We start from the raw sequence: 15,027 nt of genomic DNA, 5'->3' as shown, positions 1-15,027 counted from the left end.
TCAACCGTAGGCTACTCTACCACCTAACCTAACAAAAGTGCAATTAGAAATGTCACATGGGAATATATATATATATATATATATATATATATATATATATATATATATATATATATATATATATATATAAAGATATTATACACGTAAATATATAACGACAATAAACATATAGCGTTTAGTTAACTACAATCTAAGATGACTTTTTCTTTTATATAGTAAATGGTAGCAGGAAACAATTACCTGCTGACTGAAAAGCGTATTATCCAATAGTATTTTACAGTATATCTACATTATTTCTTTTTAGTGATCGCAGTTTAGTCTTTTTCGACAGTGGCACTATATGAAACATAGATCTAAAACCGTTTAACAAGGGTTCCATACCACATATAAACCAATAAATAACATCAATACGTTGTAAAGCACTATTATGATGAAAAATATGTACTGTGAATCGACGCCATGGGCAATTTCAACAATATAACGCCTTAAGGTGGGCAGAAAAAATACATCTCTCACACGAGAAATCAGCGAAGGATGTGAAGATTTTCAGTTGGAAGTCCAGTCGGAAATTTAACTTCGGGAACATGAAGGAGGAGGTGGTAAGATAAGACAAGTTTTACACTAACTATAATCGGATCTGAATTAGCTTGGCAAAGAAAATGATCCAAGTATACATTTTTGTTTCTGCGGCGATAAACTTTCGGTTTGATAATGAGGATTACGGTCTACATATTAGACTAATATCATTGTCTATGTGCGGAAGATTCATATTCTTTCCACAGTGTGTGTACTTATATTATTGACCTTACGTAAAACTGTTAGTCTAAAGTAAGCCGAAAATAAAGTCGGTGCTAAAAATAAGCATTTCACTCTATATAAGCAAAACAATTAAAAACTTTTTGATGTGATCCTAAGATATTTTAACGCGGTCAAATACAAATTCTTACCTAAAGATTTTCCTGGTCCCTCCACTACCCAATCTGCAGAACTGGACAGTAAACCATGTACTATTAAGACAGCTGGTCTTCCTTCAGTTGAGGGGGACTTGGGACTGTAGGGGATTCGATGCATTTCCAATATGTAGCCATCTTCTGTTGTTATGTGATGAATCTCAGCTGGATATCCTTCTTTCGCAATCAACTGAGGCTGCAGAATGCAGAATACAAGAATGCATTAATTTGCAAATACAAACATTTCGAGAGCTCATACGGTTTTTACATACCATTAATTTCTTTGTTGTTGTAGAGTCCACCAAGAATTTGATTTCTTGATAGTATGGAAAATTAAAATCCTATTTATTGAAGTAATACCTGTTCAAGTGTGCACTGAATATTTGTGTAATGAAGGCATAATTATTTAGTTCTTGTATATGTGGTATACATATTCCTAGTTTTTAATTTATCCGTGTCCGAATATTAGTTGGCGTGTGTAAATGAATATTTATGTAATGACGCCATAATTACTAAGTTCTTGTGTACGTGATATCCCTAATACCAATTTTTAATCTATCCATGTTAGAATGTCTGGAAGAATATTAATTGTGCAGCTGAATATCTGTGTAATGAAGCCATAAGTACTTACTTTTTGTAAAAGTGGTATGCCTAATAATGCTTAATTTATCCCTAGATGAATATAAATCAACGTATGCAAGGAATGTCTATGTAGTGATATCATAATTACTGAGATCTTGAATATGTTATACCTCTGATTTTAATTTTCATTTTATCCTTTCAATGCACACTTTAAGAACCATATACACGTATGTATAGTTGGCTGTAAGAAAAGAGAAAATGTCTTAACTTTGTAAATAACAACAAACTTAAGTTAACAGAGTGTTCTGCTTGACAATTAGTTGTAGTCCAGTTGTTGGGTGAAGTCGGCAGGGTGAGTGCAGGTTGATTCACAGAGTTATACGGTAAATGAAAATCTTAAATGGTACTCCATCGCAAGATTTCAAAGTAGAGTAAAAACAAATCAATCAGCCAATGGTAAAATTTTCAATGGAAATTCAAAATTAAAATTTCCGTATTAGTATATTTCTTACCGTTGTTTTCTCTTCGTCAGGAATTTCATCCTTTGTCCTGGGGAAGCCGAACGCTTGGTTGACGATCAGTAGCCACAGAGCTGCTTTCACAACACTCTCCATCGGGCTAGACAATTGGGTAGTCAGGGACAGAAGACTCTAAATATGAAATGAGCTTAAGATTAGGACTTAAACAATATACAAATAGGAAAATTTAGTTTTTAGAAAGGTTTAATTTGAAATCACGCAATAATAATAATAATAATAATAATAATAATAATAATAATAATAATAATAATAATAATAATAATAATAATAATAATAAACCAAAACATAAACTGAAATGAAGAAATGTAATTAATTAAGGTTAAAACCATCAAAGCATTAGTTATTATCGATCATATAAAATGTTTGTTTGTATATAAGACTGTACATTTCTCCTGTATCTCATAGTGTCTGAGGAAGCCCAAGTGTTAGTTGACGAAACCGTAACACTTATGTATCATAGTTTTTTAATGTGAATATATTGTTTTGCTCAGCAAATAGTTTGTGTTTAAGTATATACAAAACAAAGCTACTACTTATGGAAAATATATAAAATGAAATCTCTAAGTTATGCTGGCTAGGCTAAAGGAGACGGTGATGAAGAGAAATGTTTGAAATGGTGGAATGAAGAAAATGGGAGGAAACGGGACAACTCCGAGGAAACCCTCACACACAGTGTTTCTTCACCACAAAATTTCACTTGACAATTATCATTATAATTAGTAGGTAATGTTTGATAGAATTATTAGTTAAGTAGTTTATGTAAGTATTAAATCCACCCAAATGCTTTTACTCTTGGTCACGTTTCTGCATTTCCTCATAAAAAAAAAAACATTGTTTCTAGTGTATTTTATAAAAGCATTGCTTTTAAGATTTCTTTTTTTAAATTAATATTTACTTTTCAGTCTTTCTTAAATATCCTACAATCAATTCTTTATCTTTACACATAACTTCATTAACTTGCAAATACGTATTACACGTTTTATTTTATTTTATTTTATTTATTTATTATATTATTTTTGTGGAAAACATTGGTTCCTAACTTTTCCACTAGAGGCGCCACATAAAGGTGTCAAAACAGCTATGTACTACTGTCCTTCGATCTAGAGAATTCACTTACTGACCATTTAGAACAACCAATTTAGTTTATTCACCTTGTGGGCATTTAAAGCTGTCCCAGATCTAGATCATTCATTTAGTAGGCATTTGGAGCAATTCTTCATATAAATCATTCACTTTGTGGGAATTTTTAGCTATCGATCTAGCTAAGGGAGAAGGATGATTGAGGAAAGTGAATGATGAAGGCAGAATTGGTATAATGAGAATGTAGGAGGAAACGGAAGTATCCTGAAAAACCCAACAGACACAATGTTGTTCACCACAAACTTATTTGACCGGGAATTGAACTAGGAACCCCACCCACCAGAAGTAAGCGCTTTACCAGTGAGACACCTTGGCTTTTGATTTAGTTCTTTCATTTTGTGAATATATCGTGGAGAACGATAGTAGTAGGCAACAATGTAGCCAGAACTTGTGAGAAATGCTATAACAGTCAGCAGGGTTAGCCAGTTGTTATCATCTCGTTTCGCTGCCTAGCTGTGAAAGAACGTTCAATTTGAATCAATTAAATCTTAGCGCACCTAAAATTTACTGCTCACAAAAACTTTCCTACTAAAAGTCTACTCACAATATGATCACTTCTTACATGCACGAAATATCCCATACATTTAAGGTTTCTTAATGGAAACTAAACGGCGTGACAAACATCTTGGCATTTGAAAGCGGCGCTCCAAGTTCCCTTTAAATGCTGCTAGCAAATGCGAGGCCAGCGGTATTGCCACGTTTATTTTGTACACATCCACGTTTATCCCCTGTCACCTGATAGCGCTGTAGTTTGTCTGCTTAACCATAGCCACACCCCTTTACCACTTGGTAACGTCGCGCCAGAGCTTGCGTTTTATTCGTTTAGCTGAAATGCCAAGATGTTTGTCACAGGCTTTAAATAAGATTTTTAAGTGATTTTCTATTTACCTTGTGAACTGATTGTCCCAGTTCTGCAAACTGTAAGAATCTCTTCTAGTACCATACCTTTTATAGTTAAAAAACAATCATCCTCTTATTGTTCAAGATGATTTCAAAGATTATTTGATATGAAAAGAAGTTCTACCGATAAAAGAATCTTGAGTTGTTTACTGATTTTTTAAACACACAAAGAATACAATATCTAGATAGTTTCAGTTTTACTTGAATTGACCAGAAAAACAGTATATCAACAATACTTTAAAATAAAAGGTCATGTGAATATTTCGTGATTATCTTTATTAGTAATAAAAGTAAAAATATTATATTTAGTTTGTTAGTTGAAATGTTTTGATTTGTTGTTGATTTACTGGTGGTGGTTGTAGAAAGCTCTAACGTAGACCTATTCACAGTATCTCTACATATTGCACTCTTATGCTGACCCATCATGTAACAGCCTTATTATTCTTTATTGAAAATTGTTGAGGAAATGAAATTGATATATAATGTTATATAGGCATATATAAATGATATACAGGCATCTAGATAGATATATAGATAAAGGAAATTTCGTTTTTATAACAATGACGATAATTATAATTATTTCTGAAAAAAAGTCTAGACTTTTGATAATTTTTAAAACTCACAGTGACTTACATATATATCCTGTAGAACTTTGGTCAGCGAAGGATAGTTTCGGCGATATAAGTTGTCGAAAGTGTGGGAAAATGAACTTCAGAAGGCTGTAATTCAAAAACAAAGCACGTAGAGTGTGCGGTTTAAAATATGACGTAGGGACTCCCCATAATCTGGCAAGTAATCCCTATGTTCTTTTGGGGAATCCCTCACACACATTTTGCGGAGGTTTGAAATATACATTTTTCAATCGAGCAGGTATGACTTCGAGTGTCATATTTTAAACCGCAGACTCTACGTTGAGTTGTTTCTGAATTACAGCCTTCTGAAGTTCATTTTCCCACACTTTCGGCACCTTATATCGCCGAAACTATCCCTCACTGAACAAAGTTCCTTTTTTGCTGGTTTCAGTGTCGGAAATCGGCTCCCGAAGTTTGTTTAAATAATTTCTTACCATCCTGTATATATTCTTTGTCTGATTTTATGAATTGAAGCCTTTCTCTGGTTCTTATACTACTTCGCTCAAGTCTTGTTCAGCCTTATGCATGCGTGGACTGGGTTAAAATGACGGGGGCGCTGAGGATAATCACATTCACCCAAGGGAGCACTGGGCTCGAAAACATTCAGAACCACTGTCGTAGAGTACGAAAAGTACGATGCCGCCACAGGAAGTGTTCGACTTAATTAGATTCAATACATATCTGCACACGCCACTTTCCGTGATACAGTAGGTTGATATTGCGTTACTACACCAGGAGTCACAGCATCAATGTCCCACCAAATGCTTGCAATTCTCTCATAGTCAGTGGCTTATCGTGATAGACCTTTCCTTTCAGCATGTCAACAGGAAGGAATCTAGCTAAGCAAGGTCATACAGCCTAAGTGGTCAAACACTTTGAAAGGGACACTATCGTCCTCAAAAGACACAATTTCTTGCATGCTGACGTTGCAAGTGTGGCAAGTAGCGTGAAACTAGCCATTATAGAGTTCCTCGCCATGCAATTAATTAAAAAACAGAATATACAAAGAAACAGTTTAGGAAATACCTGCGGAGCAACAGTGACCATTTCCGGTGTAACAGTGGGTAGACATATGGTGAAGCATTTCCGATTTAAATACTGGATAAACTTAACTTCGAACTGTCTCGGGAGCAACTGGATTGCGCACACTCTAGATTCCAAATTGCACACAAATCTCTGTTGGCCTTTTTGAACACAGATATTTGTTCAACGTTACCACAATGGTAGCTTTAAAATCTATGCACAAATAAAGTATGTCCTTCAGACTAGAGATGGCGTGGATCAATGAAAACTTGACCCATGACCTACTGGCCCACTGTGACCCATGACCCATCATAACCCACCACACCACCCACCATGATCCACTCCGATCCACCAAAACCCGTCGTTATGAACTCTGACCCTTGATTCACACCCTCCTCTGCACTGACAAAGATCTAACACTTGTAATAAAACAAGGCTATGAAATTATCAGTAATCGGAGTTTGAATTTCTACGGTTTATCACTCAAGCACCGCTCTGTTAAAATACCGGTGGATCTGATCTTTACGATATAAAATGGTATAGTATTTGTCATGGCCCATATTACGATTAACTTCATTTTAATTATCATATATAATTATTTCCTTGTTGAATTACAGATACTTTTCAGTGGAGAATAGGGTGAAGTATCAAAGTCTGAAACCAAGGCAAAGTTAATCACCTTTGCTATAAATAAGGAGATTCTTTTACCATTACATCCCAGTCAATCAATCAGAATCATGCTCTAATTAAAATAATTATTTTTGGCTCCTGAAAAGTTCATTTTCCATTCCATCAATCAGAGGAGGCCATTCATTGTCTAATTAATCACAGTAGTTAGTTCTTGTAAACATTTCTTGATAATGTAACACACATATACGAACATAACTGAAGACAGAGTATTTTCCATCGACTACATTGCTTAATTGTTTGTGCGTAATCCTGTACATTATAACAGTTTGTCAACGGCTTATCAGATAAAACTGATAAAACAGGAAAAATGTGCGCAATTTCTCTCTTGTAATTTTCGCCTAGCCATCTTTCACTTTCCTCTACAGCACAAGCCGAAGGCTACTTTGTCCTTTATTTCCACCTAACGCAACAAATGTTCAACATGTATGTTTGTGAGAATATAACAATTTCACAGGCTGAACAAACGTCCCGATTTTGACAGAATCTCTCTATTTCCAGAAAGTCTTCTTGTGTTTCAAGGAAAATGCAAACAGATTTCAAAGCGTCTTTTTCTAAAATACCCTTTTTCGTCTTGTAGATATGAAATATAATTTTTACGTGTTCGTAAACCACATAGTCGAGTCTTTGCTTGGGAAATTTTATAAATTAATTTGATACTTTCCGAACAGATAGTTCCGTTATAAACTTCATGTTTTGATATTGGGTAAACATCTGTCGGTGAATAATCGAAGGTTACGGCTGGTGGACTGTCAGATTATGCGTTTACCGAGTGTTACTATTTTTTTTCCTTTCTTCTAACTCATTCCGTAACGGAATGAGCAAAATTTGAATATCGTTAACTGAACTCTAATGAAGCAATAATTGCTATGCCGATTTATCGCAAACTAGAACTCTAATCTTGCGTCGCCTTGAGGCAAACCACTAAGGAATGAGGATCCTGGTGACTAATTTAAATATAGTAGGTGAATCTGACTCTCTACACAGCACATCATTCACATATGGGCTTGAATCTAGTTGCCATTCCTCACATCTGTACATGTCCCTCTACAGACAAAAGTGAAATATGTCTTGATAAAAATCTGCATGGGGTATCGTAAAGAGATTTTTCGATATTTTTTTCAATATCTCGCACGTTTCCAAGATTTGAGCCTACTTCCGGCTGGAGTTTCTAACTCATGTATGACCAGTGTTTTCTTTCTTCTTGCATGCAGTATATAATAAGCAAGTACATTACACACGCAATCAATTTTAATGTCAGTGATATATGGTGTTCGTTGGGGAAAACACTCCAAACAATAAAGATTCATCTTAGATTGGAGAAATGGTTATCCATCGTTTTTCATTATCAATTGGCCATGGAACAAACATCCGAGAGACATATATACTAACCCTATATAAAAAGGTGTGTTGGAATATAGCCTATAACTCGTACGATATGATACTTTACTTTTTAAAATTTGAATATTTCCAGTGTACCCCTAATAAAATAACGCGTTTTAAAAACATCAATTAGAATTGAACAATTTACGGACAATTTGCAGTCGATCAGTGAAAACGGTATCTTTCTAGAGCTTGTGGTTTCCGAGACATCTTTGTCAAAAGAATTGGCTACAAATATATAAACGTTCAAATATATAAACATCCACAAGTATATACATTTTTCTTGACCACAAAACCTATAAACCTAGCATTTTAATATATAGATGGCTGACCCATTTGTATGGACGAGATCGTATTTAGTAAGAAGTGTAGTAGTACATGCAGTAGGCCCAACAGTGTAAAATGGTTGGCTGTCCAAGTACCACGTTGGCCCTACATTTCAATTGGACGGTTTGCGGAGCATTTGCCAACGTAATCTTTACAAAAGTAGTAAAATATATATATTTGAAATGCTAGCTGGAAACTGCTTGATAATCAACATCAAATTATTGGCTGGTTAACTTTAATTTTAAATTACATTGATCTAATACTGTATATTTCAATACATATTGCTTGTCCTTGACACTAGTGTTAAAAATAAACAAATAATTAAAGTAAGTTCTAATGCACTTCAGAAGTTCAGTGCAAGAGAACTTGTATAGACTCGATTACACTGTTCAAAGGTAGTATACATCCGGCAATTGAAAGGTTATTAAGTGGAAAAAGAGAATGCTTTTCACTTGTAGACTTACCATTGTTGTATGTAATATTTAAATGCTTGACCAAAGATAAAATAGTTATCTGCAAGATTGATTTCAATAAAAACAAAGTTATTCTTAATTACGAGATTTATTCATAAAACTTCCAACGTCATTCTTATCAAGCTTATTAGGCTAATATTTCGTCTCCATTTTGTATAAATATAAACAACGTTATCACATCACAATAACATTCACTTTTCATTGTTTTCGTTTTCCATGACTGGTTTGTTTTAAAATTATTTTCAGTAGATCACTTTTAATAAACTAATTCCAAACAAATATTTAGCTCCCTTGTGACTGTTTGGATAGCGTACACGTCTTTGACGTAGGAGATCTTTGTTTGATTCTCGTTGGCCCAAGTCTCATATAGCCTCACTGCTGAAAGGGACGTTAAACAGACAATCTGAAGTCCCACAATTGCCCTAATGTACTAACATTTACATTTGATAAAAAAGAAAAACCTTGATTCAGATGCTTTGTTCATCAGATATCATACAGAGAAGGGCGAAGATTGAAAGTTGTACGAGCGCCATCTTACAGGGAACAGATGAATGCTTGTAGTAAGTTTGGAAGAGACAAGGGTGTATCCATCAGAATTCGTTAAAAAGCGCCATTGTGTTCGTGATCCCAGAGATCGTTCTGACTTGATACGTGAATCTGGGAAAGTTTTCCACCTGGCTTTATGTTTGTTGCTAGTTAATAATGTAATGCCAAACTTACGCTGTGCAGAATGGACAAATAGGCCAAAATTAATGCAGCTTATCACAATACCAAACGAACATTTTGGAGTAACTATATTGCTGAGATATTCAACTCCTAGATGGCAGTACTACATACACGTACGCAGGAATTTATTTCGGGAGGAGTCCAAATTAAATATGAATATAAATTATACTAAAATTTAACATTAGACTTAATTTACAGAAAATTAAAGATTTCAGAGAGAGAGTCCTGATCCCCAGGACCCATCCTATGCATACGTCCCTGCAGTGTCATCTCAATGTCACATTGTCACTCTCCACGAAAAGGTGCCCTGTCACATAGTGAAACCAATGGTGATTACACGTGAGTCGGAAGTTGATGCATTTGATAGTCATTCGCTTAACTAGATGCATCTTCCATAAATTTTTGTGGGTTTCAGTTGTTGAAACGACTGCTCTGACGTAGACAGCCGCTCATGTAATCGCTTCCCACATCTGCTCCAGCCGTCCAACCATGGGATACTTTCGAAACAGCTTAGCTTACCTGGTTAAGACATCGAAGAATATATCCAGAAAGGAATTACAGAACTCTTCTCTGGTCGTTCTAAGATTTTAACAATGAAATGAGCATGAAGCACCCAGAGGTTCGGACGTCTGGTCTCAAAATCCTCGTGGACATCCAGAGGATCGCTCAAACAGCAAAACACAGAAATACTATTCACACATGAGACGAATACACATTAAATAAGATAATAATATATTTGTTTATTAGATGAACTATACTATATCCATGAATATATATAGATATTAGATGAAATAGATGAATTTATATAGATATAGATAGATCACTAATCAACATACTATATCCACACCAACTAGGAGTCTGTGTACCATTTGGGGGGAAAGCAGCAGTACATGCAGCCCGCACATATTATTCTACTCCGCACACCCAAGTGAAAGCATTTTAAAAACCGATTTCAGAAATGAGTTCAATGAATTAAATCGAGATTCCATGTTGCTATCTGTTAAAAAGAATTTTCCATCATATTTTTCGTACATCTCTCAATGCTATTCTCAACCAAGCAACCTATATATAGGAGATAACACTATTCTATCACAGCGAGGTGTTCAACAAGGTGATCCGTTAGGTTCAGCACTGTTTGCTATGACTCTCCAATCAATTGTTAATAATATAAACGCAGAGCTGAATGTCTGGTATTTGGATGATGGAACAATAGCTGGAAATACAGACGTAATACTACAAACAAGAGACAGCATTCGTACACATGCATCATCAATTGGCTTATCGCTAAATTGCTCCAAATGCGAAGTAGGATTCCTCGGTGCTACAGAAGAACAAATTAAGAACCTCTATGATATTTTTAATAAATCGGCACCTGGTATTCAGCTCCTTACACAAAGTAATGCAGAGCTTTTAGGTTCAGCTATCTCAACAGAGGCAGGAGCAAAATGTTACTAGATAAAACCTCAAAACTAGAATTTTTTTGTCACGACTTTCCAAGCTTTCAGCCCATTCTGCTTTTTATCTGTTAAGGGCTTCATTTGGAATGCCGAGATTATTTTATTTCCTCCGATGCTCTCCATCTTGGAAGGAAGATGCCCTATTGGAAAAGTATGACGATACTCTTAAAACTGGTCTGGAATCCACCCTCAATTGTTTTCTTAATAACAACTCTTGGATACAAGCTTCTTTACCAGTCAAAAATGGAGGCCTTGGAATCCGTCGCGCCACAGATATGGTTATATCGTCTTTTTTTAGCGTGTTTCTACGGTGCAAGTCAAATAGTTAGTTCTCTTCTTCAATGGGATAACGACGAAATCACCAATCCAGATGTGATGGACTGCATAGCTAAATGGACAAATTTAGTTGGGTTTGACCCTCCGGCTCTCGAAAATCGTAACAATCAGTCAGCTTGGGACGAGCCCATCGTTAATTGCCAAGCAGCTTCTTTATTGCAGACTACAAATAACATTGAAGATAAAGCCAGACTTTTAGCGGTCATGTCCCCAGAAAACGGAGCATGGCTTCAAGCTCTACCATCACCATCTCTGGGCCTACACCTATCCAATGAGAGCTTCCGAGTATCAGTTGCACTACGGTTGAGAGCAGATATATGTGAACCACACCACTGCCCCATTTGTAACACTTTTGTAGATAAAAAAGGATTACACGGTTTGTCGTGCAAAAGCAGCGCAGGCAGACACCCACGTCATTCAAGTGTAAATGCCATAATATTAAGAGCATTAGTCCCAGCAGTGAAGGAACCGATTGAAATCAGCCGATTTGACGGAAAAAGACCCGACGGTATGACATTAGTACCTTGGAAGAAAGGAAAGGCATTGTTTTGGGACTTCACATGTTCAGACACCTATGCCCCCCTCCAACCTACAATATGCCTCCGTACAAGCTGAACTTGTAGCTGCTCGAAGAGCGAAAGAAAAAAGGAATAAATATAGCAATCTATTCGATAACTATTGCTTTCTCGCAATAGCAATTGAGTCTAGCGGTTCTTGGGAAGAAGGAGGCCCCAAATTTATAAAAGAAATCGGCCACCGTCTATCAATTAAATGAAGAGATAATCGAGCAAAACGTTTCCTGATTCAACGCATAAGCATAGCCATTCAACGTGGGAACGTGTCGGCTATAATGGGAACGTTACCCACTAGTTAAGAGCTAGAAGAAGTCTTTCTTCTGTAATTGCGGAGAAGGAGGTTAGGAGTAAAAACAGACATCATTGGTGCATCAATTTATGTAGCAATCGAGCAAGGAGTATGGAGAGACAGCTCACAGTCCATAAGTTTATATGAAAAATTACGGCATGGATGCTGTACCGTGCGTCAAGACAGTGACATAACATATAACATGACTGGTTGGAGCCTTTGAAAGCAGAAGATTTAGTATTACCTACCGAAACCCCATTATGGGAACAAAGTACCGAAGCATAGAGATTTACTGTTTCATTTTAAATTTTCATTATAGCAGTTATATATAATTATGCAGATGAAAACAATCACAACAAGATTATTATGTATGGAGGATATCGATAATTAAATACTTTGATAAACACGAAAAAAATACACTTCCTTTCTCAAAATCACATAATAGTCCTTGTAAACCTTTACAAGATATAAGCATGAGTAAAATTTTATATTTCGAAGATTGCTAAAAAAACTTTTCTCACACCACTAAATGATTCATATTGGGGTTAACACTGTGGGGTAGCATTGAGAGTAGTCCCCCGAAGTAGATTCCAGACTGCTGCGATGAAAATCCAACAAAAATTCGCAGTGGCAATTGACGGGAATAAATGCCTGCACTCACAATATATAATCCAAATGGTTGATAGGAACAGATCAGAGTTGGTGTGGGTCAATGAAAACTTGACCCACGACCCACCACCCACAATGACCCACGACCCACTGACCCACCATCCACCATGTCCCACGACCCACCATGACCCACGACCCACCGCGACCCACCACCCACCATGACCCACTGTGACCCACCACCCACCGTGACCCACTCTGACCCACCACCCACGATGACCGATGATGACCCACCACCCACCGTGACCTACTGTGACCCACCATGAACCACTGTAATCCACTTTGATCTACTCTGACTCACCAAAATCCATCGTCATCAACTCTGAACACGATCCACGGCCTCTTCTGAACTGACTAAAGAGTTTATTGTAATAAAATAAGACTGTGAAATTATCACTAATCGGAGTTTGAATTTCTAGTCAATCGCTCAAGCACCACTCTGTTGCAATAACGGTGGATCTGACCTTTACGATATAAAATGGTAAAGTGTTTGTCAGTGAGGAAATTAAAACAGTTCGAGGTGTGGGAAAATTAGTGTGTGTCTAAAATATACTTGTGCTAAGAGAGTATTCTTGCAAGTGTTAATTTCTGAACGCATTCCACAAGAAACTTCTATTCGCAGGAAAATACCCCTGTACAATATGGAAAAGGTTATGGTTTCTCAGTTCACTGTATTTTTCTCACAAAACACTTGAAAAATCAGTTGTTCATAGGGTATAAAGGTGCTCGGGTACCCTATATGCGAGCATCTCCATAAAGTATGCTCATAATTGTAATGTGTAATCACTAAAACACCACGTTAAATTTAAGTTACAAGTATGCAAAATTGCAATTATGAATATTTATTCAAAAGTAGTTTACCTAAACAAAGAAGAGAGTTACTAAAAAGTAGGTAAAAAATTGAATAACAAAAATAAGCCATTAGTAATACAAGTATACATTTTCCGTAACTCGTAATTTTCCACCTTAAAACAAATCTGAAATCGGATTTATTTCCTGTTGGTAACTTTTGGGCGGGAAATCATCCGCAGTGGAATGATGTCCATCCTTCAGCCAAGAAATAACTAGCTTGTCTACTTTGAGCTTGTCTAGCGGTGGGCCATTAACATTGATGAGCAACAAGTTAGACAATTTTTGAGCACTTAATCTATTTCTAATATCAGTCATCTGTAAATTCATAAGGGGAAATCCCCGTTCGCACTCTGTCGTGGATATTGATAATACTTCTACCCGATTTCTGCAACTTCTCATCGACAATCTACTTGTTAGACTTAAGTCTGATAACGATTTTTCTCGGTCAGTTTTGAAATACTCAGCAAGAAGTATCATATCTCTATCACCATACAACATCTTTTCCATATCGACCATGTCAGTTGGTAATGTTGACCCATGTAGAACAGAAACTTCATCTAGCACGCCTTTGATAGGGAATCTTGTGAATAAATTATCAATTAAAGCCTGATAAACTGACGATTTCTTATTTGTTTATAAATTTAATTTTTGTAATTACACATGAGGGTTTGATACCATTACCAAGTTCCTTCCCCCGTCTAGAAAGCGAAAGGGAACGAGGCTTCTGGAAAGTATTCAGAGGTGAATGGGAATTTCCCTCCTTCTTCAACTTCAATTACCACACTGCTGTTTGCCATGTGCCAAATTACGATGAATTTCAATTAAATTATCATAGTATAATTATTTCCTTGTTGAATTATCAATATTTTCAATGGAAAAAAGGATGAAATTTCAAAGTTCCAAATCAAAGTAAGTAGACCAACGTAAAGGGAAAAAAGTGTAAAATTTTCCATACAATTATGCGTACAATCCAAACTTCAAATTTCCGTGTAACTAAGCTTACAGTACAAATTTTATGCCTATTTTTCTCACAACTTTATGGGTTGATTGCCCTGTGCTGTGAGCGCTCCATATAATAAAATAAGCTTCAGCAATTATTATAGCAGAAAGCAATGGTTATATGAAGTCAAGCACTGTATTTTTTGTTCTGATTTTTTTCTGAAATAACATTGATCGTTTTCGATCAATTTTACAAACCAATTCCCTACCAATTTTCCATATATAGAAAGTGCCTTCCCCCCCACATAAAGGAGAATTTAAAAAAATGCTAGGACAGATTCTGTTTATTTTAAATAAAGAGTTAATACATTGAATTTCAACTCCGTAAGTTTAACGGCTTGCGAGATACTAATTTTTTTCCCGCAAAAATTCGGATACTCACTACCTCCTTAGGATATTATGCATTATAATAAAAGCAATATAACATCCCAGTTTGGATTGAGTCCTAACTATATACCAAAGTAATTTCATTTGACTTTGCAATTTGACCG

The 15,027-nt window shown here is 35.9% G+C and overlaps 1 protein-coding gene across 1 annotated transcript in view; it reads right to left on the bottom strand.

Annotated features, from left to right (window-relative positions):
* The window catches only part of LOC145670660 (lipase member K-like), an 85,448-nt gene extending 81,324 nt beyond the window's left edge, over nt 1-4,124 (bottom strand). The window contains exons 1-3 of the mRNA XM_081739449.1: nt 4,100-4,124; nt 2,045-2,182; nt 948-1,146 (exon numbers count right to left, since the gene is read on the bottom strand). Of these exons, the coding sequence (XP_081595575.1) occupies nt 948-1,146; nt 2,045-2,146 (301 nt within the window). The 5' untranslated portion in view covers nt 2,147-2,182; nt 4,100-4,124. The remainder of the gene's footprint in view (nt 1-947; nt 1,147-2,044; nt 2,183-4,099) is intronic.
* Between the last annotated feature and the right edge of the window lie 10,903 nt (nt 4,125-15,027).

Source organism: Thermobia domestica, chromosome 14, assembly GCF_964235325.1.
Source record: "Thermobia domestica chromosome 14, izTheDome1.hap1.1, whole genome shotgun sequence".
Classification (NCBI taxonomy): Eukaryota; Metazoa; Arthropoda; class Insecta; order Zygentoma; family Lepismatidae; genus Thermobia; species Thermobia domestica.
This window is presented reverse-complemented; position numbering and strand designations above follow the sequence as displayed.